This window comes from Cotesia glomerata, linkage group LG3, assembly GCF_020080835.1.
Source record: "Cotesia glomerata isolate CgM1 linkage group LG3, MPM_Cglom_v2.3, whole genome shotgun sequence".
Taxonomy (NCBI): Eukaryota; Metazoa; Arthropoda; class Insecta; order Hymenoptera; family Braconidae; genus Cotesia; species Cotesia glomerata.
This window is the reverse complement of record NC_058160.1, coordinates 20349094-20374592: the sequence shown is the minus strand read 5'-3', so window position 1 is coordinate 20374592 and position 25499 is coordinate 20349094. Positions and strand designations below refer to the sequence as shown.

General features: G+C 29.3%; 4 protein-coding genes across 8 annotated transcripts; 2 read left to right on the top strand and 2 right to left on the bottom strand.

The window, feature by feature from the left end:
- The first annotated feature begins 3 nt into the window (after positions 1-3).
- Positions 4-13823, top strand: LOC123261491 (acetyl-CoA carboxylase). 5 transcript variants are annotated; one of them, XM_044723088.1, is made up of 7 exons: positions 1865-2073; positions 2329-2511; positions 2783-3026; positions 5680-5803; positions 6173-11903; positions 11974-12254; positions 12337-13823. In XM_044723088.1, exons 1-7 carry the CDS (start codon positions 2043-2045, stop codon positions 12952-12954), a joined length of 7212 nt encoding a protein of 2403 aa, XP_044579023.1. In that variant the 5' UTR covers positions 1865-2042; the 3' UTR covers positions 12955-13823. The 5 variants fall into 5 exon arrangements, with proteins under 5 accessions (XP_044579027.1, XP_044579026.1, XP_044579023.1 ...); XM_044723087.1 differs by having other exon boundaries at positions 1865-2088; XM_044723091.1 differs by lacking the exons at positions 1865-2073; positions 2329-2511 and adding an exon at positions 216-368.
- LOC123261492 (SID1 transmembrane family member 1-like) lies at positions 13372-16754 on the bottom strand. The gene is made up of 10 exons (XM_044723093.1): positions 16696-16754; positions 16389-16582; positions 15992-16293; positions 15775-15925; positions 15601-15684; positions 15211-15522; positions 14594-15146; positions 14177-14445; positions 13880-14089; positions 13372-13798 (listed from the first exon to the last, which is right to left on the bottom strand). Exons 2-10 carry the CDS (start codon positions 16563-16565, stop codon positions 13511-13513), a joined length of 2346 nt encoding a protein of 781 aa, XP_044579028.1. The 5' UTR covers positions 16566-16582; positions 16696-16754; the 3' UTR covers positions 13372-13510.
- A 669-nt stretch (positions 16755-17423) lies between these two features.
- Positions 17424-19126, bottom strand: LOC123261490 (26S proteasome non-ATPase regulatory subunit 13). Its single transcript, XM_044723086.1, has 5 exons — positions 18862-19126; positions 18663-18776; positions 18246-18572; positions 17828-18160; positions 17424-17721 (listed from the first exon to the last, which is right to left on the bottom strand). Exons 1-5 carry the CDS (start codon positions 18975-18977, stop codon positions 17454-17456), a joined length of 1158 nt encoding a protein of 385 aa, XP_044579021.1. The 5' UTR covers positions 18978-19126; the 3' UTR covers positions 17424-17453.
- Positions 19127-20467: 1341 nt separating this feature from the next.
- Positions 20468-25146, top strand: LOC123261489 (sorting nexin-13-like). Its single transcript, XM_044723085.1, has 9 exons — positions 20468-20848; positions 21150-21262; positions 21331-21430; positions 21547-21633; positions 21724-21848; positions 21941-24071; positions 24141-24329; positions 24416-24630; positions 24755-25146. Exons 2-9 carry the CDS (start codon positions 21150-21152, stop codon positions 25080-25082), a joined length of 3288 nt encoding a protein of 1095 aa, XP_044579020.1. The 5' UTR covers positions 20468-20848; the 3' UTR covers positions 25083-25146.
- Positions 25147-25499: the final 353 nt, after the last annotated feature.

The window sequence follows — 25499 nt, the reverse complement described above, 5'->3', positions numbered from 1 at the left end:
GCAATCTACATAAATAGTTGTAACTCGATGTATATATTATGTATACACATTCAATCAACATAAATCTATACAAAGAAAAGAAGGCCATGATAAACATCGCGAATAATAAAATATAATTGCAATAATAATTATTTTGTTTTAGAATTAGTGATTAACGTCAGGTGTATTTTTTTAAATTAAATTTAGTTTTTTTTTAATCAATTTATTATCGAATATTGAGTAAATTAATTTACATAGTTATCTAAAAATTTGCCTTTATTAGTGTATAAAACAGAGCAGATATAACGAATGTTAGGAGACGAGCAAAAAACTAATCCTAACCTCCACCAGGAGCGAGGGATTCAACAACAACGTAAAATTCGTCACCGGTAAGTATCATTCATTATTAAATTGTATTTTAATCATTTTCCATTACACCAACCCATATAATTTTAATTATATTAACTTTGTGTTTAAATTTTTTTTTTTAATATTTAAACCAATATCATGCTTAATTGTGTGTCGCATGTGATTTTTCATGGTATCTCATAACATTCTTCCGGACCAATCACAGCGTCTTTTTCGTGGCCTGACATTCTTATTGACCAATCACATCATTCTTCGTACAAACATTTTTTTTTTTAGTATTTTAATTTTTATTTAGTTACGCTTTTTTTTTGTTAGAATTTAAAAAGATTGTATGAAATATTTTTTTTTAAAATAATTATACAATTGTTAATATAATAAATTTTTAGTTTATTAAATAATATAGCATTCTGGTTTTTAAACAATAATTGTAAATGTTACCTAAATTACAAATCAAATATTGTCACCAATTTATTACATTTTTGAAAAGAAACTAATCTAGAAAATTAATCATGGGAACGCTTCTTATATTTATAATTACATATTAGTAACAGTTAAATTAATGTTTGAGAATAAAATTTTTTAAAGTCAAAATTTAATTCCGGCTCCAGAATTTAATATTGTAATTTGGATAGCCCTTTCTACGGTAAATGTGTTAAAACTTTATAAAATGTAAAGATTTATAATTTTATACAAATTAACTATAAAAAATGGTAAAGATCGGGGTAATAGTGATTTACAATTAAATAATGCTAATTGTACCGAGCACGTGTCATTATCTAAATCTATAAATAATTGTAATATAGAATATAATGATATGAAAAATGATGTTTTTTAATTATTTGTACGAAATTGATGGTTACTTAAAAAGATGTGATACTCCGCAATCTACTGATAGTTAATCGCAAATAATAAAATAGTTATTTACCGCAAATATATAAAATAAGTCTTAATATTGATGTCGTAAGAATGTAACGTCATCATATATTATTCGTGAAATACAATACTCAAGGCCAAGTACTAAACAAAACAGCTTTTTTCATCGTTAAATAACATGTAACTTTTTTTTAATAAATTTTAATCACTAATTAAATAAATTAATCCATTTGCTTATCTCACCCCTGAATAAATAAGTAAAAATAGTTTTTTCTTCATAATTTGAGAATACATTTTTATTTTAAATTTTAAATAAAATGTAAATTACTTTATTCGTAGAACTATACATGTGAATGGATATTTGTATAAAAGATACGAGGTAAAATATTTTAATGATTTTTAAAAATAATAATTTATTCATTTAAATAAAATAATTTCTTGACAAAAATAAAAATAAAATTATAAACATCTAGTTAATTTGAACTGATTAATGTTAAAAAAAAAATTAACTAACTAAGCAATTTATGGTTAAGCACGTTTAACGAAATGTATGTTGAAGAAATAAAGTTTCTTCCTGACCCTTGAACTATTTTCCGGTCACTTTTTAACAGCCGATCAGTTTATCGTACAGTTGAGTCGTTATTTGTTTGTGCAACAGACAACTCCACTCAACACTGCTGTGAATTAAAATTTTTTTTTTTTTTCTTACTCATTCTTTTAAATAACCAAAAAGGAAAAAGAAACAGTAATTAGTAAATTTTAAATACATTGCTATAGCTAATTATTTAAAATGAGGAGTTGAAATAAATTACGTCGGCGGTATGTTAAGAGGACTTTGCAACTCCACTATTGGTACAAGCAATTATTGTAAAGTTAATCTCCTTTATTTTATTTTATTTTTTTTTTTACAATGTTAAAAATATAAATTATTTTATACTTGAGCTCAACTAGTTTGACAAGTTTGATTACTACAATACAATAATAATTTTTTTTTAATAATTTAACTAAATAAAAACTAATAAAAAAATTGATCAATAAATAAATAAAAACTAATGATAATGGATCAAAACAATATAATCAACCTTTAGCCAGAAAATTTTATTCAAGGTTTTCTCGCATGTTGTCTCGTGATTGCAATCGCTGTTGTTTGGTCATTTCAATTCATCATTCAGTTTTCATATGATGTCAAGCAAACTTTAGGTCTAACGTCTATAACATTGCTGTTATTATATTTATCTTTCGTGTTTTTTAAAAATCGTAAAAAATATTCGAACAAACACATTGAATTAGGTAAGTAAACATACTTTGAGATAAATGAGATAAGCTTTTGGTTTAATTCATACTCATAGTTGCTTTTTGTTATTTAACCGATATTAAAATAACAGTTAATACCACTAAACGTTAACTTTTTGTAACTAACACTGGTGGGAAATTTAATCTAATAAAGTTCAAATGTTGCTCTGTAAAGAAGACCCTTTCATGGAATAAAAGATATAAGCTGCAAGAGAGAGTTTTAATAAATTTTACATCAAATTTTATACCGACTATATTAATTTTGAAGGTAAAACCGAGAACGAGAGTCGAGCGCTGCATCAAGTATCTGTAACAGAAGAAAAAAATTTTCAAGAAGAGTTTAATAAAATTAACAAGATGGCCGAAACACCCGTAAGTTTTGTCCTCGGCGGGTCTGATCAAACTGAAGAACTAGAATTAGAAACAGAAGATAGCTTTCCTATTGAAGGATTTGATGGTTATCAACAGCCACCGACAATGCCAAGTATTAACGAACAACGTAGGCGGTTAAGGTGAAACCCTTCTTACTTTATCATTTTATTTTATAAATTTTTATTTTTTAATCTTTTTTCTCAAAAATTCAGTCAGCTGTTGACTGAATCAGACGAAAATGCTGAAAATCAATTATATAAACATATTCATTTGGTTGACCTGGAAGCGTCCCCCTACAAACTATAATGAATTTAAATATTCGAAGGACAAATTAAGATTAGGTTAAACTAAAATAGTCTATAGAGTAGATAGTTACATTTCCGTTAAGAAATCTAGAAATATAATTAAATTTTAATTAGTATTATTTTTTCTTAAAGTTATGTAAATAATAATAATTATCATGTTAATATTAATTATTGTTACACACATATTTAGGTAAAGATCTAATTTTTTTGTTATTATTTTTACTAAAATTAATATAGAATTAATAAAATATTTTTTTTTGCCAAAGCGGTTAATGTGCAATAAATATCGATTCAAATTACTTGAATAGAATTTAAGAGTGCATTTTTTCAAGATAGATTGAATCTTTAAAAACAATTCATTAGGACGTTCATGCGCTACGCTAGAGTCAAATGGGTGCTAACTTTTATGAAATTTATTGGATTTTTGAGAAAAATTTTAAAGTATATCAATAATCTTCAATGTTAAAAATCTAATTTTTAATTCTTAATATCTTTTTGAAATAATCGAGAAAGAATTTCCAATTTTTGAGGTAAGATCGCTCCATGAATAAGCTTATCAAAACTAAAAAAAAAATTTATGTCAACTATTCTTACGCGTGAACGTCCTTTATCAATGATAATTAAGTACGTTCTGTTTTGATGTTATAACTCACTTTCCCATTCTAAACTTTTTTTTCGGTTAGAAATCTGACTATGTGCTTTACTGAACTACTTACGTCCGTCATTTGCTCCATCTTTAATTTTTTTTCCCTCCTCGTTTGGCAAAGTTACAAGAGAAAAACTGTAAAAAAAATTCAAGTCGTACCATTTGAAATCTTCAGATCTCTGAAGAAATTAATTAAAAAATCGCGGAAAATCGGATCCAAGCCTGTCCCAGACTATGATTGTTGTAAATAAGATTACTTTTCAATGACAGTAATCGGCTTACTAATAATCACTATACATATTATTCATCCACAGGTATGATATGATTAATTATATTATTTGAATCAATAGACATGATTCATTAATCCCACTGGCAAATAAAATTAAAATTTTATTAAAATTATATTTATAAAAAATTCGGACAATGTAAAATATTTGTTCGTTAAATTACGATAACTGTACAGGTCACGTGCTGGAAGTTTACTTTACTTTGAATATACTTAATAATAAAAATCAGCTGTTATGCCGGGGCAGTACTCCAAGAAACATAACTTTCTCATTCATGTGCAACGTTGTACATACTTATAAGAAGGGGGATTGCCTGTCACAGAAAAGTCTGACTGTATATTTAAAACAGTATTTTACGGTCTTTCCACCTGTTGATTTCTTTGATTATATTTAGAATTTTTGTGAATTATTTTAAACTAAATATAGTTGAATTGTTTGTTATTCTACTGTCAAAATATTTATCGTATGTGAAGTATATGTTTTTCTAATTCTATCAACCATTAAAACCAATCGTGAATTTCGTAAACAGGTGTAATTCGTATTTAGATGATATTAATAAATAATATAAACTATCGGTTTAAGAAGTCATATAATTATTCATCTTAAAATATGAGAAGAATAAAAAGATTTGTCTTAGCACAAAGTAATGCTACAGACAAAACTTGGAAAAGTTCGGATAATTTTTATGCTGAATCTGGGAATAATAACGTCGAAAAGCATAATCATCGCAGAGCTTCTGAAGACTGTAATACATCTGTATTAATCTCAAATGAGAGTGTAAAATCAGAATCTTCGGTGTCATCAACATCTCTCCAGTAATTTTTATAAGATATTATTTTTATTATACTTATTAAAATGATCGTATTTGTATACTATATTATAACTTAGGATTGTTTTTTTCCCCGTTTTTCAAAAATTTTTTCTTTTCAACCAATATTCTTTTATTTTTAATTTAAATCGATAATTGCACGTAAAACATCCTTCATCTCATGCAATCAAATTATAATCAATTATCTGTAAATGATGAAAAATAATTAATTTATCAGAAGTCACATTGAAATTCAATGCAATAAAAATAATTTCCTTCTTTGCTAATTATGACTCTTTATTACCAGGAATCAACAAACGCATAAAAGTTTTGCTGATGAATATAAATTATTAAATATTTTCCATTAATAGTTAAATATTTTAGATAATATTAGAGATTTTTAATATTTTTTTATGTTCAAAGTTATTGTGTATAATTTGTTGAATTCAGTTCTATTTTTTACTGTAGAAAAAAAATATTAAAAATTTTTATCATTTCGAAATCAATAAATTAGAAATCATTTAATTATTAAGCCCATAGTCAAGAGTAAAGAAAGTATTAAACAAAATAAATTATTTTAATTGAGTCTGTTACTTTCTCTATTACGCTGTTCCAATAGTTATATTGTATTTGCAATAAATACTGAATGCATTTTAAAATTGATTTATGTAATAAGTATAAATAAACATTTGGATTTATATCATTAATAAGTGACCATAGTAATTTTTTGATTAAATTGTTTTACAGGCCCAGCATGTCGCAGGGTACGGTGATGATTATGACACAAAATCGTTTACAAGAAAAAGATTTCACGGTTGCTACACCTGAAGAATTCGTTCACCGTTTTGGTGGTACGAAAGTAATAAATAAAGTAAGTAATTTTTTAAAAATAAAAATATGCATTTATTATCATAATTACTTTCAATTGCATTTAAAGTCACTTATAGTCTTTTTTTTTTTTTTTTTTTTTTTTTAACTATCATTAAACACTCAAGCTCAGTATGTCACACCTGAAATTTTATACTTAATTACTAATCATAAAAACATCTCAATAAAAACTTAGCATTAAATTATTTGTTTTTTATCGTAAATATTTATTTGTTATTCCGCTATCAATGTAATATTTTCGAACTTTGTACTTTGTCTACATCAATATTACTTTCTGATGTAAGTCAATGCTTAATTAAAAAAGTAAATGAACAATAATTTAAATAATGTATATTTAAAATTATTTACACAGGTTCTGATAGCAAATAATGGAATTGCCGCAGTAAAATGTATGCGTTCAATAAGAAGATGGTCATATGAAATGTTTAAAAATGAGCGAGCGATAAGATTTGTGGTAATGGTTACTCCTGAAGATCTCAAGGCTAACGCAGAATACATAAAGATGGCAGATCAATACGTGCCTGTACCTGGAGGAACTAATAACAACAATTATGCTAATGTCGAATTAATTGTTGACATTGCAATTCGTACTCAAGTTCAAGCTGTTTGGGCAGGATGGGGTCACGCTTCTGAAAATCCTAAGTTACCAGAATTATTGCATAAAAAAGATATTTCATTCATTGGGCCATCAGAACGTGCAATGTGGGCTTTAGGAGACAAAATAGCATCTAGTATCGTTGCCCAAACTGCTGATGTTCCAACATTACCATGGTCTGGATCAGGATTAAAAGCTCAGTACAGTGGAAAAAAAATAAAAATATCATCCGAGCTATTTAAAAAAGGTTGTGTGTCAACAATAGAAGAATGTTTAGCAGCTGCTAATAAAATTGGATTTCCTGTTATGGTAAAAGCTAGTGAAGGAGGGGGTGGTAAAGGTATTCGTAAAGTTGAAAATGCTGAAGAATTACCAACACTCTTTCGTCAAGTCCAAACCGAAGTTCCTGGATCGCCAATATTCATAATGAAACTTGCTAAATGTGCTCGTCACTTGGAAGTTCAATTACTTGCAGATGTTTATGGCAACGCAATATCTTTATTCGGCCGTGACTGTTCTATTCAGAGAAGACATCAAAAAATCATAGAAGAAGCACCTGCAGTTATTGCAAAGCCAGAAATATTTGAAGAAATGGAAAAAGCTGCAGTAAGACTTGCCAAAATGGTAGGATACGTCAGTGCAGGAACAGTAGAATATCTCTATGATACGTCAGGATCTTATTACTTTTTAGAATTAAATCCTAGATTGCAAGTTGAGCATCCATGTACAGAAATGGTGTCAGATGTTAATTTGCCAGCTGCCCAGCTACAAATAGCAATGGGCTTGCCTCTTCATCATATTAAAGACATACGATTGTTGTACGGTGAAAGCCCATGGGGTGATAGCACAATATATTTCGATCAGCCACGGCATAAACCTCAACCTTGGGGTCATGTAATCGCCGCGCGAATCACCAGTGAAAATCCAGATGAAGGATTCAAACCAAGTTCTGGTACAGTTCAAGAGCTTAACTTTAGATCATCGAAAAATGTCTGGGGATATTTTTCTGTTGGTGTATCTGGTGGTCTTCATGAGTTTGCTGATTCTCAATTTGGTCACTGTTTTTCATGGGGTGAAGATCGTAATCAAGCACGTGAAAACCTTGTAATTGCATTAAAAGAATTGAGTATTCGAGGTGATTTTCGTACGACAGTTGAATACTTGATTACATTATTAGAAACTGAATGTTTCCTAACTAATAATATTGACACCGCGTGGCTAGATGCTTTGATTGCAGAACGTGTTAGAAGTGACAAACCAGATGTTTTACTTGCTGTAACTTGCGGTGCTCTTCATATTGCTGATCGTACTATTACGGCAGCTTTTTCTGGATTCCAAACAAGTTTAGAACGTGGTCAAATCCAAGCTGGCAATGATTTAAACAATATTATTGATGTGGAATTGATAAATGATGGTATTAAATATAAAATTCAAACAGCCAAAAGCGGCCCAAACAGTTATTTCCTTGTAATGAATAATTCTTACAAAGACGTTGAGGTTCATCGTCTATCAGACGGTGGTATATTACTTTCATTTGATGGTGCAAGTTTTACAACATATATGCGCGAAGAAGTTGATCGTTATCGAATTGTTATTGGAAATCAAACATGCGTTTTTGAAAAAGATAACGACCCTTCTCTGTTAAGATCACCGTCTGCGGGTAAGCTAATTAGTTTTCTTGTTGAAGATGGAGGTCATGTCGAGCCAGGACAAGCGTATGCTGAAATTGAAGTTATGAAAATGGTAATGACAGTAACAGCTAGTGAAGCAGGTAGTGTTTTTTATGTAAAAAGACCAGGTGCAGTTTTAGAAGCAGGAGTATTAATTGCTCATTTAGAATTAGATGATCCATCTCTAGTAACAAAAGCTCAAGATTATACAGGTCAATTCCCTGCGCCAATTATTCCTGCTATTCCAGAAAAATTGAATCTTCTTCATTGTAAATACCGTGCTTCATTGGAAAATACATTAGCAGGATATTGTTTACCTGATCCTTATCATTTGCCAAGACAACGTGAATTGATTGAAAAATTTATGAACTCATTACGAGATCCCAGCTTACCACTTCTTGAGCTTCAAGAAGTAATATCAACAATTTCTGGAAGAATTCCAATATCAGTTGAGAAAAAAATTCGTAAATTAATGACATTATATGAGCGGAATATCACTTCTGTTTTAGCCCAATTTCCAAGTCAACAAATTGCTGCTGTAATCGATAGTCATGCTGCAACCTTGTCTAAAAGATCTGATAGAGATGTATTTTTCCTTACCACTCAAGCAATCGTACAGCTAGTTCAACGTTACCGAAATGGAATAAGAGGACGTATGAAAACTGCCATGCATGAATTATTACGACAATATTATACAGTAGAGAGTCAATTTCAACAGGGTCACTACGATAAGTGTGTTTCTGCACTTATTCAACAATATAAAGACAATATGTCTATGGTAACTAATACTATATTTAGTCATAATCAGGTATCAAAGAAAAATGTTCTTGTAACAATGTTAATTGATCATTTGTGGGCAAATGAACCAGGCCTTACTGATGAATTAGCTAGTACGTTGACTGAACTTACAAGTTTAAATCGCGCTGAACATTGTAGAGTTGCTTTACGAGCACGTCAAGTACTTATTGCAGCGCATCAACCGGCCTATGAATTAAGACACAATCAAATGGAATCAATTTTCCTATCAGCAGTTGATATGTATGGTCATGATTTCCATCCAGAAAATCTTCAAAAACTAATTTTATCAGAAACATCAATCTTTGATATACTCCATGACTTCTTTTATCATACCAATCGAGCTGTTTGTAATGCAGCTTTAGAAGTTTACGTACGAAGAGCTTACATTAGTTACGAATTTACTTGTTTACAACACCTTGAGTTATCTGGTGAAATTCCATTGGTGTATTTCCAATTTTTATTACCAAGTAATCATCCTAATCGTCAAAATCAGTTATTAATTAATCATCGAACTGGCGCAGTTGCAGCATTCCAAGATTTAGATCATTTTAGCCAATATGCTGATGAAGTTTTGGATCTTTTACAAGATCTTTCATCGCCAAATTCTGTTTCTGCAAAAGTTTTAGAAGCTGTTGATGCAGCTGGTAGTGAATCACGTCATAGTACATCGATTAATGTATCATTTAGTACAACTGAAGCCGGTGGACCTGTAGAAATTGGTGAAAAATCTGCTGAGTCAGTTCATATTTTAAGCATTACCGTACAAGACAATGGTAATCAAGATGATGCAGCTATGGCAAGACTTTTTGGTGATTGGTGTGCTTCAAATAAAGAAGAACTTGTATCACGTGGCATTAGACGAGTGACTTTTGCAGCTCTTCAAAAACGCCAATTTCCAAAGTTTTTCACTTACCGTAATAGAGATGGCTTTGTTGAAGATCGAATTTATCGTCATTTAGAGCCCGGTTGTGCTTTTCAATTGGAACTTAATCGAATGAGAACCTATGAATTAGAAGCTTTACCAACATCTAATCAAAAAATGCATCTATATCTTGGTAAAGCTAAAGTAGCTAAAGGCCAACAAGTAACAGATTATCGTTTCTTTATACGTTCGATAATACGTCACTCAGATTTGATAACAAAAGAAGCAAGTTTTGATTACCTTCACAACGAGGGTGAACGTGTCCTTCTCGAAGCAATGGATGAACTTGAAGTTGCTTTCTCTCATCCTCTAGCTAAGCGCACAGATTGTAATCATATATTTTTAAACTTTGTACCTACTGTAATAATGGATCCAGCACGAATTGAAGAGAGTGTTACAAGTATGGTGTTACGTTACGGTCCAAGATTGTGGAAATTACGAGTACGTCAGGCAGAAATAAAGATGACTATTCGTCCAGCACCCGGAAAACCAACATCAACTGTACGTCTATGTATTTCTAATGACAGCGGTTACAGTATTGATCTGCATTTATATACAGAAACTACCGAAGCCAAAACTGGAATTATTCGATTAGAATCATACAGTCCAGTAAATTCTAACAGAAGACCGGGGCCTATGCACGGAATGCCAGTTTCTACACCTTATTTAACAAAAGATTATCTTCAGGCAAAGAGATTTCAGGCTCAAAGTTCCGGAACAACTTATGTTTATGATCTCCCTGATATGTTCCGTCAAGAACTAGAAAAGGCTTGGGCTAAATACATTGAAGAACGTCCAAATATAGAAAATTTATCGATCCCTAGTCCTGTAATAGATTGCATAGAGCTTGTATTAGATGGTGAAAATCTTGTTGAACAAAAACGATTGCCCGGAGAAAATGACGTTGGCATGGTTGCTTGGAAGCTGACTCTTTTTACTCCAGAATTTCCATCGGGTCGTGAAATTATTCTTATTGCCAATGATTTAACCCATTTAATAGGTTCATTTGGACCCAAAGAAGATCTTGTATTTTATCGGGCATCTGAACGAGCAAGACAACTTGGAATACCCCGAGTATACTTTTCTGCAAATTCTGGAGCTCGTATTGGGCTTGCTGAAGAAGTTAAAGCATTGTTTAAAATTGCTTGGGAGGATGATGCAGTACCTGAAAAAGGTTTCAAGTATATCTACTTGACTCCCGATGATTATGCTCGTTTATCATCTCTTAATTCGGTTAAAGCATCGCTTATAGAAGATGGTGGTGAAGCACGTTATAAAATTACCGATATTATTGGTAAAGATGATGGTCTTGGAGTAGAAAATCTTAAATATGCCGGTTTAATTGCTGGTGAAACGTCTCGGGCTTATGATGAAGTAGTTACAATTTCGATTGCTAGTTGTCGTGCAATTGGAATTGGATCTTACTTAGTACGACTTGGACAACGTGTTATACAAATTGAAAATTCTCACATTATTCTTACCGGTTATCGTGCACTTAATGCTGTTCTTGGACGAGAAGTTTACGCCAGTAATAATCAATTGGGTGGGATACAAATAATGTATCACAATGGTATATCTCATGTAACAGAACCGAGAGATCTCGATGGTATTGCTACTGTTCTGAAGTGGATAAGTTTTGTACCAAAAAATAAAGGAGGTATTCTGCCAATTATTACACCAGTTGATCCAGTTGATAGAGAAATTGGATATGTTCCAACAAGAACACCGTATGATCCAAGGTGGATGCTTGAAGGTAGAAAAAGTACAGTAGATCCTACCATGTGGGAATCTGGATTTTTTGATTTTGGTTCTTGGGCTGAAATAATGAGACCATGGGCTCAAACTGTTGTTACTGGTCGCGCTAGATTAGGTGGTATTCCTTGTGGAATCGTTGCTGTTGAAACTCGAACAATGGAAATTCACTTACCTGCTGATCCCGCTAACCTCGATTCTGAAGCAAAAACAGTATCACAAGCGGGTCAAGTTTGGTACCCTGACAGTGCGTTCAAAACTGCACAAGCAATCAAAGATTTTAATAGAGAAGAATTACCACTATTTATTTTTGCTAATTGGCGAGGATTTTCCGGTGGTATGAAAGGTAAGTTATATCTCAAAATAAATTACACAATAAATGGAATTTTTAATAATAATTTGATTTTTTTTTTAAGATATGTATGAACAAATCATGAAGTTCGGAGCATACATTGTTGATGGTTTAAAAGAGTACAAAAAACCAGTATTTATCTATATACCACCAAACGGAGAATTAAGAGGAGGTGCATGGGCCGTAGTAGATCCTACGATAAATCCACGTTTCATGGAAATGTTTGCAGACAATACTAGCAGAGGAGGAGTTCTAGAACCTGAAGGCATTGTAGAAATTAAATTTAAAACAAAAGATATTTTAAAAACTATTCATCGACTTGATCCTGTTGTTCATAATTTGAAGGTAAATTTTTTATTATCAATAATTACTAAAAATATGATCTTATAGTATTGATTAAAAAATATTTATTTTTTTTTCTATTTAGGAAAAGTTATTACACCCATTAACAGCGGAGGAACGAGCAAAAGTAGAAATAGAAATTCGTTCTCGAGAACAAATCCTTGAGCCAATGTATCGTCAGGCAGCAGTACATTTTTCAGATCTTCATGATACACCGGAACGTATGTTAGAGAAAAATGCAATAAATGATATAATACCATGGCGTAAGGCGCGCACTTTACTTTATTGGCGTCTACGTCGTCGTTTATTGGAAGAAGAATTCAGAAGCGATATTTTATCTACACAACCAAGTCTTGATGTAAGGCAAGTCGATGCAATGTTAAGACGTTGGTTTGTTGAAGATAAAGGTACAACTGAATCTTATCTTTGGGACCAAGATGAAAGCGTAGTTGAATGGTTACAAAGTCAACGAGATGACGAGGATAGTGTAGTAATGCATAATATAAATTGTGTGAAACGAGGTGCAGTAGTTACCCATATTAAAGATTCTCTTGAAAAGTGTCCTGATGTACGTCTGGAAGCTGTACTTGAAATTGCTCACCGACTTACTTCTGCCGAACGAGCTGAACTTCAACGCACTCTTGCACAACTGGAAGCATCCACAGTTCAAGAGCACCATAATGACTCGAGTGCCTCATCGTAACTATTGTTACGGTAGTTATCATGCACACACGAGTACCTGTCTATTAATAAATTGAAAAATTTACTTGACAAATTAAATTTTTATTGCTTTCTTTCTATCAATCTAGTAAAATTTTTATCATATATTGTTGTAACAAATTAGCCATTTACTTTACAATATTTAATATCATCATGTATTTGTAATTATATTTTTCCTATTTTTACTTGTTGTAAATTTGTGTGAACGTATTGTAAATTACTAAATCAAGTTTTAAACTGTGAAAATGTTGAACAAATTTAATTATATCAAGTGTAAATGCTTATACATCATGTTTATAGCTGATACTAATAATGTTTATTTTTAGATACAAAAGTGGTGTTTCAATATAATTTGTTGTTGTTATTGAGTGCTCATTTATAAAAACAAAAAAAAAAGATATATAACTGTATAAAACTTTATTTTAGACTTTAATTATACACTGCCATAAGGAACATTAAAATATCACAATAATTAATTATTATAGAAACTTATTAATTATTTTTTCACTATAAATTACAGTTTAATGAGCCTTTATAGATCAAAAAATAGGTATTTGGCTTCTATGGGTATCTTCTAAATCATCATCAAGCGTCAGTAACACCATAAATGAAAAGAACATTGCAAGAGCAGAAAGAAAATGCCATATGTCATGAAAATCAAAGAAATTTAATAATTTACACGGCATATTATAAAGTCGTGATTGTGCGGGTAATAATGACCAAGAGACTGATTTGTTAATGAAAAAATATAGAGCAAATCCCCATGTAATAAATGACAAAATAATGTAACATAGTGGTTGAAGTAGAATTCTTTCTCGATAACACAGCTGCAATAAAAATAAATTAATAATATTTCATTTACTTTTTTTTTTTACAACCTTTTTATACTTTTAAAATTAAATACTTACTTTCATAACAATATAAAAAAATGTGTATAGTAGTAAATTAAGCATGAGTACGGCTAATAAAAAAGTCGCAAAATCTTTTTCATGATGCATATTACCCACAACAGCTATTGCAACATTACATAAATTTGCAATTACAAGTAGTGACAGTCGGCCGCCATACATAGGACGCAAAAGATGAATCACACCAGCTCGTGCATCGTGTCTAAAAGTCTAACAGAGCAATAATGGTACAAGTCAATTATTATAATTATAATATAAATAATATGCAAAAACGAAAGCAATAAAAATTATGTTTACCATTATCACTCGTCGAACTAAACCTTTATCCAATCTCCATCTACCCATATAGTAAATTTGGGCAGTCAATGAAAGACATATGATTAAATGTAAAATAGTAAAAACAATCCAGAAATAATCGGTGTCGTTTAAAACCCCAACAGTTCCCAAAAAAATCATCAGAGCAAGTACTGCAAAAGTTACTGTAGCACGAGCATTTATATCAGGATGACGAGTTTGATAAATTTTTACCATACACAGTACAGAAATTATGTACATGAAACTTGTATCTACAATAAAAATAATTTTATTAATTGAAATGATCAAATTTTAAAATTATCTTAGATATATTTGAATTTTAGCTTTAAAAAAATTTTATAAATCTACGGTTTGAAATCAATTCAAGTATCATTTCTTTAACAATAATTGTATAATTACCAAATTGAAAATTACTGTGATTTGGGCAAACGTGGTAACAAGCTGATAGTAATCCTTCCATCATCAGAGCTGTACCCATGGCATAAAATAATCCATAGTGTTGAGGAATACCATAACTTTTTTTCTTTTCTTCATGCTCGCGATCGTTCTGTTCTCTTACATATGTCAAAAGAATAAACAATAAACCCAATAAGATATACGCAAAATTTGAAAAAACATGATTAAAATCGGAAAACCAAAAAAATGGATGTGAGCATAAGAAGTTATAATAACAAAGATCTTGATTGCCCGTCACATGCAAAACATTTTGATAAGTCGCAACTAACTGTACGACAGGTAATGCATAAAATACTGCTATTGTACCCAAATAGTACAAATAAAGTCGTGATTTATGTCGAAGAATCTTAGGATCTTTTCGAGCTAAATCAGAAACAGCTAACACTTTTCTTGTGCGAATTATTTCTTTGTCTGAAAAAGCATCATCTAACATATCTATATCATCTTCATCTAACGACGAATCGTCGTTAAGGGTATCATCATAACGTGGACCAGCCTGTAAATAATTTTTATTAATTTAATGAATTTTTTTTCTTAACTGTAATAAAATTAAAAATTACTTCTTCTATTTCTGGAGTAAGAAGTTCTTCTGGTCGTGAGGGAGTTTCTAACTCATCCGTCAGCTGTTGCCGTAATCTCCGACGAAGACGAACATTGTGCGTTACAACGCCAATTATATAAAAACTGCAAAAAGCGATACCAATAATAAAAGCAATCAATGCTGATTTTATACCTTCTCTTTTCGTTATGTTAGGTGTTATTGATAATTTTACTATTTTAGATCGCAACACGGATCCTGTTTGACTAGTACAGTCTGTATCATCTCCTTTTAAAACAAGTACCACAAAAAATCCACTCGGGTAAATTTCTTTCTAATGAAAATAAACATTTTTCTGTGAATTATAGAAAATTATTATTTGTAAAATAATAAATTATTTATTCATACTTACAGGGACTGTTATACCTCCTAATTGGGATACAGTTTGCCAGTATCGAGAAAATTGAATATTTCTTTCTAAATCAAAAACTGGACACTATAAAATTTTAAACAGAATCACATATTAATAATTTATTATTGAATTAATCATAAAAAATAAGTTTATTAATAAAATTAAAATCCTTACTGTTGTATTTTGTATCGCAACAGTCATACATGTATCAGAATCTGATTCTATTTTCATTAAAACAGATCCACTTTCCACTTGATCAGAGAAACTATATCCATAATATCGTGGTTCAGATGGAGAAATGGTAATTTCTCGAGTCTCCCCCAATCTAAAAACATATCAAGAAGTAAGTTAAACAATTTAGATTAAAGTACAATTTTTTTTTTATATTTACCCTAGATAAAAGTCATTTTCCAGAACAACAGTGAGATTAAAAGACACTGGTAACTCACTACTAGTAAAAATACTGACTATGACGTTACTGTTATCCAATTTAATTTGGTTTAGTTGTTTATAATATTTTAATGAACACAATGTTCGACTAGTTTTATTGTACCATTGTGTATTAGTATTTTTACTCTCAATAAATAGTGGTATTTGCCATGATAATATGCCTTTTTTTTGTTTCACAACAACTAGTAATGGTTTTTCAGAAGTTGCATTACTTTGAACATTTATCCTTGCCGTACTATTGTTCTTTAAAAAAAAAAAAAAAAAAAAAAAAAATTATTATTAACATTACAAATCATACTGTATTTAAATAACTACAACTGATTAGGTATTGAACTTACATCAATTTCAGGATAAAGGAAAACATATTCGATTGATGAATTTACTGTTTTTACATACGATTGAACATATTCGGCTGGAATAACTTCAGGATTAAGCGTTAAAGATAAGTTTTCTGATGTGATATCAACTGCTCCTACCAGCAGTGACCAGGTAATTAATATCAAGAAAACATACATTCTGGTAATTTCTTTTCCTAAATTAAATGAAAAAATTAAAATTATAAGGATGTAAATGACAAGAAAAATGCATTAATTATTCTATATTATTTTATAACTATTAAGACTATAAGAATAGATTTATAATTACCATTCAAAATTCGATAATAATTTAATGAATGAACATATCAACATTATATGTTTTAAATTAAATAAAAAATAATTAACAGTTTACAAATATTATATGGATATCGATAAAAAAATGAAATTAACGTCCATTCTTGGACACTATTAAATATTTTTACTCTAAACAGCGTATTTAAAGTTACATACAAAATTTGTAATAATACCACTGTTGAATGAATAACAAAAGATATTTATTAACCTATACCAATGACGTTCAAGTTATAGTTGATATTATCAACTTGATAAAGTAAACATATGAGACCATTCTCAGTGAGCTGCTACTACGGTAATCAAGTTTCGAACTTACCAAAAAAATATACCTCACTTAGGTATTTCTTTTATTCAAAACATAAAACTTACTATATATATTTTTATAAAAATATAACTATATTATCATAAGTATAAATAAGACAGATATGAATGAAGATTGGGATTCCGTTTTTATATAAGCTTGAAAAAAATACCTTTTTTTTTATTAAACTCACTTTTGTACATTTGCTCAAAGCATAAAAAACTGAAAATGGTTTTTTAACATTTTATTATGAGATTTTTCAATACATAAAAATCAGCTTTTAAACGTTTGCTAATTATTAATGAAAATCTTTTTTTAATTCATTTATTTCATAATGTTAGTATAAAAGAAATGCTTGATAAAAATAAGAAATGGTATGAATCAACTGAAATATTGCTGGATTTATTAATATTAATAATTTTTTATTTTATTTAAAGAGTTAGAATTTCTGTTGCGCGAGATTCAAGTAGATTTTCCATTGTATTAACGTCTTTACACCAACGATCTAGTTGTTGAACCATACTGCCAATTTGAGTACGATCGAGTACTCGTGGTTGAACCCAAGTCATGTTGACAGTGCCAGCTACTTGATCAATAGCACCTCGAACAAGACCTTGAGCAAGAGCTTTCATAACTAATAATTCAACTTCATTAATTGGTAATCGAGTCTCTTGTGAAATTTCAGCAAATGTAAGTTGGCTGTAAATTAGAAAAAAAAAAAAAAGTATATATATATATATATATATTTTTGTAAGTATTTTGGTATAATGAGTTTGTAATAGTAAATGTTTGAAATTATAATTACCGATTATTTGCCTGTCTTTTGAACGTCATTTCCATAAGACAAAGAAGTGATATCTTCTGTCTTAATTTTAATTCTTGAGCTGCTAAATCAGCCACTTTAGCCCATTGTGTTTTCAATTTTTCCAATGCCGCAATATCACCGGCATTAAATGCTTGAAGAAGATCGATAAGCCAAGAATTTGGTGTACCTTTCAATGACAATAAGACTGGATGAGCTAATAATTCACCGATATTGTAAACTCCATCTCCTAGAAGAGCTGCTAAACCTAGGAAAAACGCATGCTGCTCTTGTTCTTGTTTGGTCAATGTATTCAAATCAATGCATCCTAGATATCTGAATTATAAAAAATATTTTCATTTTAGAAATTTTATTGTGCATTAATACTTTTTATTTATTTTTTTATAGATATTGAGATTACCTTAATGCTGTACGATAATACTCAGCATGCTTTCCTTGCAATCGGTATAATCTGCTAGCTAAAAGATAAAATCTTCCATGGACTGTAGTTACACCGTCAGCATTATCAAGCATAGTTTCAACATCATCAATTATTTTTTTAGTTTTTTCTTCATCATGAAGTTTATCCAAAAGAATTTGCCCTTGTAATACTTTACATAATGCAACAGCTTCATTGTTATTAACGATTTTAGGCTCAGTTTTTTCTAAAAATTCAACTGCTTCTTCTTTATTGCTAAATTGCTCAATAACATGGGCCAATATTTCAACAAAAGATAAAGCATTGATTCTAAAAAATAAATTCAAATGATTAATATAATAATTTTAATAGATTATATTAGTATCTATATAAAAATCAAGTGTTTTATTATAAACTCACTTATTTTCGAAGGTTGACAAGAAATTTTTGTACAATTGAACAAGACTATCACCTTTTTGTAATGCTGGATGCTTTACAAAAGTCTCCAATTTTAATGTAAGTTGATGCCAAAGTCTGCAAGTCACCAAAGTAAAATTATTTGCTTATTATTTATCACTAATAATATTGTACTCATATTTGAAATTATATAAATACTTACTTTTTGTTATAAAGTTCTTCTAATTGAGCCCAATCAGCGGCTAATTCTTTGTCAGTAACATTTTGTCTTTGACTAAGAAACGTATTTACATCTTTTGATCCCGTAGCGACTGCCATGTTTATTAACTTACTGTAACCTGACTTATTTAACTAACGATGACCGGCATAATTATCGAAAATAAAACTTGACATACCACATTATGCGTTAAGTTATACTCTATAATAACATCGTAGCGTCATCTATTAAATTCCACGTATGGCTTCTTTCCTACACTCGACAAGGAAGAAATTAAATCTTTCAAATATATTTTAATAGGTGTTATTGGAATTTAAATGATTAAAATAATGTGTTATTGAGTACGTGTAATTGAAATTTTAATTATTTGGGGTATGTACTACCGGAATTTGGGTAATTGATACGGATAAGTGTCACTTGGATATTCATAAAAAATAAAAAGACGCCCACCCGGCCTCAATGCCCTTTGTTTGTTTACTGACTAGATGGCAGCACTTTTTGTTCTGTTTCTCATGTAATATGTGTTCTTGGAATTAGTTTTAATCTATTACTGTGGGTTATCTATTCAAACGAAAATAATAAAAAAAAAAATTTGCTATCAAGATCAATAACAAACAATTTACAGTCAGATCTCGTAATAAGACTATTTGCATACATGTAAAATACTCGAAAATTTACCGGTTAAGTTTTCCGTAAAACGAGTTTTACGTCAATTATATTTTGGCGCTATATTTTTACTCTAAGACTTTTAAAAATTTATAAAAAAATTAAATAAATCTCTAATTAGCGTAAATAATTTCATTATGAAATAAACTCCCTGTAATAAAGCTCTATTTAATTTAAATTGTAGGGTTAACAACGTTTTTTAATTTGTAGTTAAGAATAAGCCGTAGTAAATGTACTCTCAGAAATTTTATTTTTCTAATTTCGTCTCAAATAAGTTTCAAAATCAGAAATAAAAAAATCAAAAATATTTGAGGTAAAGAAAAAAATTAAATTAAAAAACGAGCGAATAAAGAGATGAGCTTAAAATTCTTTCTATATTAAAAACATCAACTATGAAATTCTTCTGGTAATTTAAATTTTTTCGTCTACTCTCTAGGCATTTTTAATAATTCTAATCACATGAAAAATTACAATGTCTCTGGTTGTTTTATTTTCTAGATGTAAATAGTTTTTCTTTTAATTTTTAAAAAAACTTTAGAAATTTATAATTGGTTAAGAAATTAAAATTTTTGAAAACAAAAATATAATGATAGTGAAATTAAAATACATTTAATAAAGAGTATAGTGTTTAGTGTCCATAATTGCTTGTTATTAAAAGTAGATAATAAGGTCACTATTTGTTTAATAAAAAAGTTATGTTTTTTCGTATAATGTTATGCTATATATATAGCGTAACAAATCAGAACAAGCTACCAGCACTACTACATTTAAGTGTGAAATTTAAATACAGCAACTTATCACTAACACTTTTTTAATTAATTTTTTCTTTATTTTATTTTCTCATTCATTATTAAGCAATTGACTTATGTCTATATTCACATTTGATAGTGCTTTCTTTTACTTGCACTCTATGAGACCAATAGTTGTATCCTTGTTTCACTTGTATGATAAATGGAAACTTTGTGCAATAATTGCTCTTACATAAATAAAAATTAAAAAAAAAAAATATTAATCTTACCGCGAGATTATTGATCAATTCCGAGAATTTATTTATGAAAGAAGCTGAGTATAAAAAATATTTAAAAATGCAGAAAAAAATAAAGAAAAAAAAACAGACAAATAAGCGCCCTCGTATGTTTAATAACAGAATCTCAAGAAATGTCGTCAAACATGTGTAGTTTAATAATCTTACCACAAGAAAAAGTAAATAAAATACTGATTAGCTGACTAATTAATGTGAATGTCAGCTTTTTAATTGCATGATGATTGTGCTTACAACAATTTCTGATCAAGCCAGAATCCAAAGGTGAGAATTAAATATCCATTTCTATCGTAATATCTGTTATCACAAATTCGCTACATTACTGACATATGTCGTTTATCTTTGACGTTTCAATTTACAATCGATTGATAAACATTATTTATCAAAAAATCAGAAAGTAAATAATATTGATTATGTTATCTTCATTATTCGTAAAAAAAAAAAACAATTATTTTAAAGTAGCAGTTATTTTTTGATAACAGTGTCATATATCTTTAGTGAGATATTATTTTTATGAACTATTTAAATATTTAGTTATCTAATAAGTAATTTTTTTTTATTGCAGATGAATTTTTACTTATTGGGAGGTATTGGAGGCTGTGCTATTTTGCTAGTTGCAGTACTTGGCTTAGGATTCATTTTTAAAATTTTCATATGCATATTTGCATTGATTTTAGGGTAAGATAAATTATTTTCATTATTTGAAGATAGCACGTAAATGTAATTTATTTTATATTATTTTTTAGGATACTGACTTGTATATATAAAAAGTATGTACCGAATCTTGGAAATGAAATTAAGTATAGTAGAGAAAACTTGTATAATAAGACTGAAAAAATACAAAGGGTAAATATTTTATTAAATTTTATTGAGTGGAAGTAGTTGAGCAATTGAAAAAAATTTTTGTTCAAAAGTTACTTTTACTTTTACTAAAATTTTAATAAATATTTTTTATGTTATAGCATATTCGTGAACTTTCAAAATCTAAGGTAGCATTTACTTTGGATAAAAGAGTAACAGGTAGTCATATAATTGATGAATCGTTACAAGTAAGTATATAAAAAACGTTTTTATTTTTATCGACCTATAATTCTGTTGTTCATTTTTATTATAACTAATAATTTTGTATTTTAAAATAGGAAATTTTAGATTTTATCATAAGAGATTATGTCGAGCCATGGTATAGTGTACTGACAAATGATGAAGAGTTCATAAAATCTGTTAGAGACACAGCGCAAAAAGTTGCGATAAATATCGCTAACAGGTGATTATGATTAGTAATGATATTTATCATTTTGATTGAATAAGTAATGTATTTTTTTTATGAAATTTGATTGATTTTTAAACAAAATTTAGAGTAAAAGAAGTTGATTGGATTCCTTACTTGACAACACGCCTAGTTGACGATGCAGCATCTCATATGCGACTTTACCGTCAAGCACGCGCTAAAATGAAAAATGTCAAGAATATCAAAGGCAGTAGTAATTCAAGTACATCGAGTAGTACACCGAAAAAATCGCCAACTCATCGAAGAAATAAAAGTGAGACTGACATATCGTGGTATTCTCAGTCGAAATTTTACATTCCTAATTTATCGTCATTAACTGAACCTATTGATTCAAGTTCAGTAGAAGAAAATGATGAAGAAATGCTTGAAAAAGTATTTTTTGATCTCGAAGTACAGATGGAAAATAATTTAATATGTCGAGATTTAGTGTGTACAAATGATGAACAAGAACTTGCCTTTCTAGGTGAAATATCGGAAATTTTATTATATTTATTGTTGCCAAAATCTGATTTCGATTGTTTAACTGTGAGGTTCATGTTACGCGAACTTTTGGTTAATATGATTATTAGACCACTGTTGAATTTATTTTCAGACCCTGATTATATAAATCAAGCATGTATATGGTTATGTACAAAAGATTTAAACTTACCTAGTGATGTATTTTTAACAGTAATAAGAATTACCGACAGCCTAGAAGAATTATTAGCAACAAAAGATATTGTTTGCTCTGAAATAGCACATTTACGTTCTAAAGATTCTGGTGGTGATGATGATTTGATAGTTAAACAGCAATTGAATAGTTTACTTTATGTAAAAAAAATATTAGAAACAAGAATTATTAGTATGCACGAGGGATTGGATTCTGAAACTGATGGAATTGCTTCAAACCCAAATTGGAATCGGTTACTTGTTCCAGGACATAAACTAGTTAATTTACCACTCGATGAATTACTTAAAAATAATATCGCTTTGAGTTATTTCATTGATTACATGACAAGTATTAACAATGAAGCTTATCTATATTTTTATTTAAATATATATGGTTGGAAAGTATCTGCTGAACAACAAATATCGGACATTGAATTACAAAAAATGAAGAGTTTTCAAACGCCGGGGAATTCTACTTCTCGCCGCAAAAACATTAACTTGGAAAATTTAAAAGAAGCTGCATCCAAAATATATCAACAATATTTAAGTGATAAAGCATCAGTGAGGTTATTACTTGATGATACCTTAGTTAAAAATTTACTAACACGAATTAAAACAGAAACTGTTAAAGAAACTTGGTTTGACGAATTACAAGCGTGTTGTTATGAAAAATTACAAAATGAAGATAAATTTTTACCATCATTTAAACGTTCAATGTCGTATGTTAAGCTTTTAGCTGAATTAGATTTACTGAAAGAGGTAGCATCTGAAGACGATGGTAAATCATTTGATGAAATAAGTGTTTCAAGCATCAATTACGAATCCGATCCTCTTCAAGATACATCTGATGAACACCGTGCTGCTAATCAATTGAAATTATCTCATGAAAGTATTAAGTCTAATTCAAATTCTTCAACAAGTTTACCGAGTATAGCAAAACATGAGAATAAAAGTGGTCATGATGAATTGGATGCAGACATTAGTGGTTTAAGAAATACCGACCGAGTCCGTAGCGCTTCTTATATTGACTCTGATCCGACAGTAGTTGACGTAAAAAATTCAACATTTTATGTTGAATCTAATGCAGATCAGGTTATTAAATTAGATGATAATACTTGCGATCAAAATACTATTCGTAAATTACAACAAGGACATTTTGAGTTATCCGCTGAAATCATTGAAACAGGAGTAGTTAATGATCGGGGTAAAACTTATGGAATTTATGCAGTTGCCGTTAATAAAATTTATGATTCTGGATATAAAGAAAAATGGCATATTTATCGCCGATATTCAGATTTTTACGATTTACACCAAAAAATAAAAGAAAAATATTATGATTTAGCTAAACTACCATTTCCAGCAAAAAAAGCTTTTCATAACATGGATCGAGCTGTTCTTGAACGTCGAATGATCATGCTTAATGCATGGCTGTACAGACTTACTAAGCCAAGTATTATGGATGGCCATCTAGGATTACAAAATTTATTACTTTCATTTTTGGAGCAAGGTGACTATGATAAGGGTGTCACTGGTGGGCATATATCGAAAACAGTATGAAATTCATTATCTTTTTTTAACATTTAATTGTATGTGATGTAATATGACTTTTTCTTTCTTTAGATCGATACTTTAGTTAATCCATTAAAAACATCTATGAAAACCATGACGCAAGCAGTAAAAACTATGCCGGATAATATGATAAGCACCGTAGATGGTGTGATGGATAATATTAGCAAATTTTTTGGTAATCCTCGAAAAAACAGCATGCTTTATGAGAGTGTTAAAGTTGGAGCGTGTATTGATACTGAGGTTAATAAATTTATTTTTTTTCATTCAATTTACAAACTTAAAAAAATAACAATTTTATAACTGTTATAATCATAAATTTTATTCAGACTGATGATAACATACCTCTGAGAATTATATTACTGTTAATGGACGAAATATTTGACTTGAAAGTACGGAATCAATGGTTACGACGGCGAATTGTTACGCTATTAAGACAAATAATTCGAACAATGTTTGGAGATATCGTTAATCGACGTATAGTTGAATATGTATCATTGTTAACGAGTCCTAAAAATGTTGCTACCTATTTACGATTATTCAAGTAAGTAAAAAAATAGTTTTTCATTATTAGTAAAAATACATAATAATTATGTAATTTCATTTAAAATTTATTTATAATGATGTAAGACCAAGTGTTTTTAATAATTTAAAAATGTTTTGTAAAGACAAAGTCATTGGCCAAATGGAGTTAAAGCTGAAGCCAAGTCACCTCGGAATAATGAAACAAAAAACAGAACTCGTGTGGCAGCTAAAGTTGCACTACTTTCATGTCTATCTGATGAACTAAAACATATTATAGGTAGTGAAACAACTAGACGAGGATTATTACGAGTGTTTGAACTCTTTCAGCGTCCAGTACTCAATAGAAGATTGTTATATGTACTACTTGAGGGTATTATCGAAAATCTATTTCCTCAGAATGATTTGGTTACAATTATTCACAAATTATACTCAGTTTCTCCTAGAGTTAAAAGTAAAAAAATTAATTCTTGATAGTAGTCTAATTTTGTTTATTATATGAAAACAGAACAAATTTATAATTTAAAATTTTTCATCATAATTATATTTTTATTTAACTTAAATAGATGAAAGATAAATACTTATTTTTTGACTGTTGTAGTAATTTTTCCAATAATCTCTAGCATGAGAAATTCTTAAATAATCATAATTGTAAATATTTATTCAGATTTTATTAGTTTTTGTTATAAAGTGATTTAAAAATATTTTTAATTCTATATGTTTATTATCTAAAAAAAAAGAATCTCAAATATTATATACTTAAGCAATAATTCATAATATATTTTTTAAATTTGAACGGAGAAAAAAAATCGTTTTTAAAAACTTGACCAGGTATAGAATAAATATTGTCAGTAAATTTGGTAATAAATAATTAAAATGGCAATTGAGCGT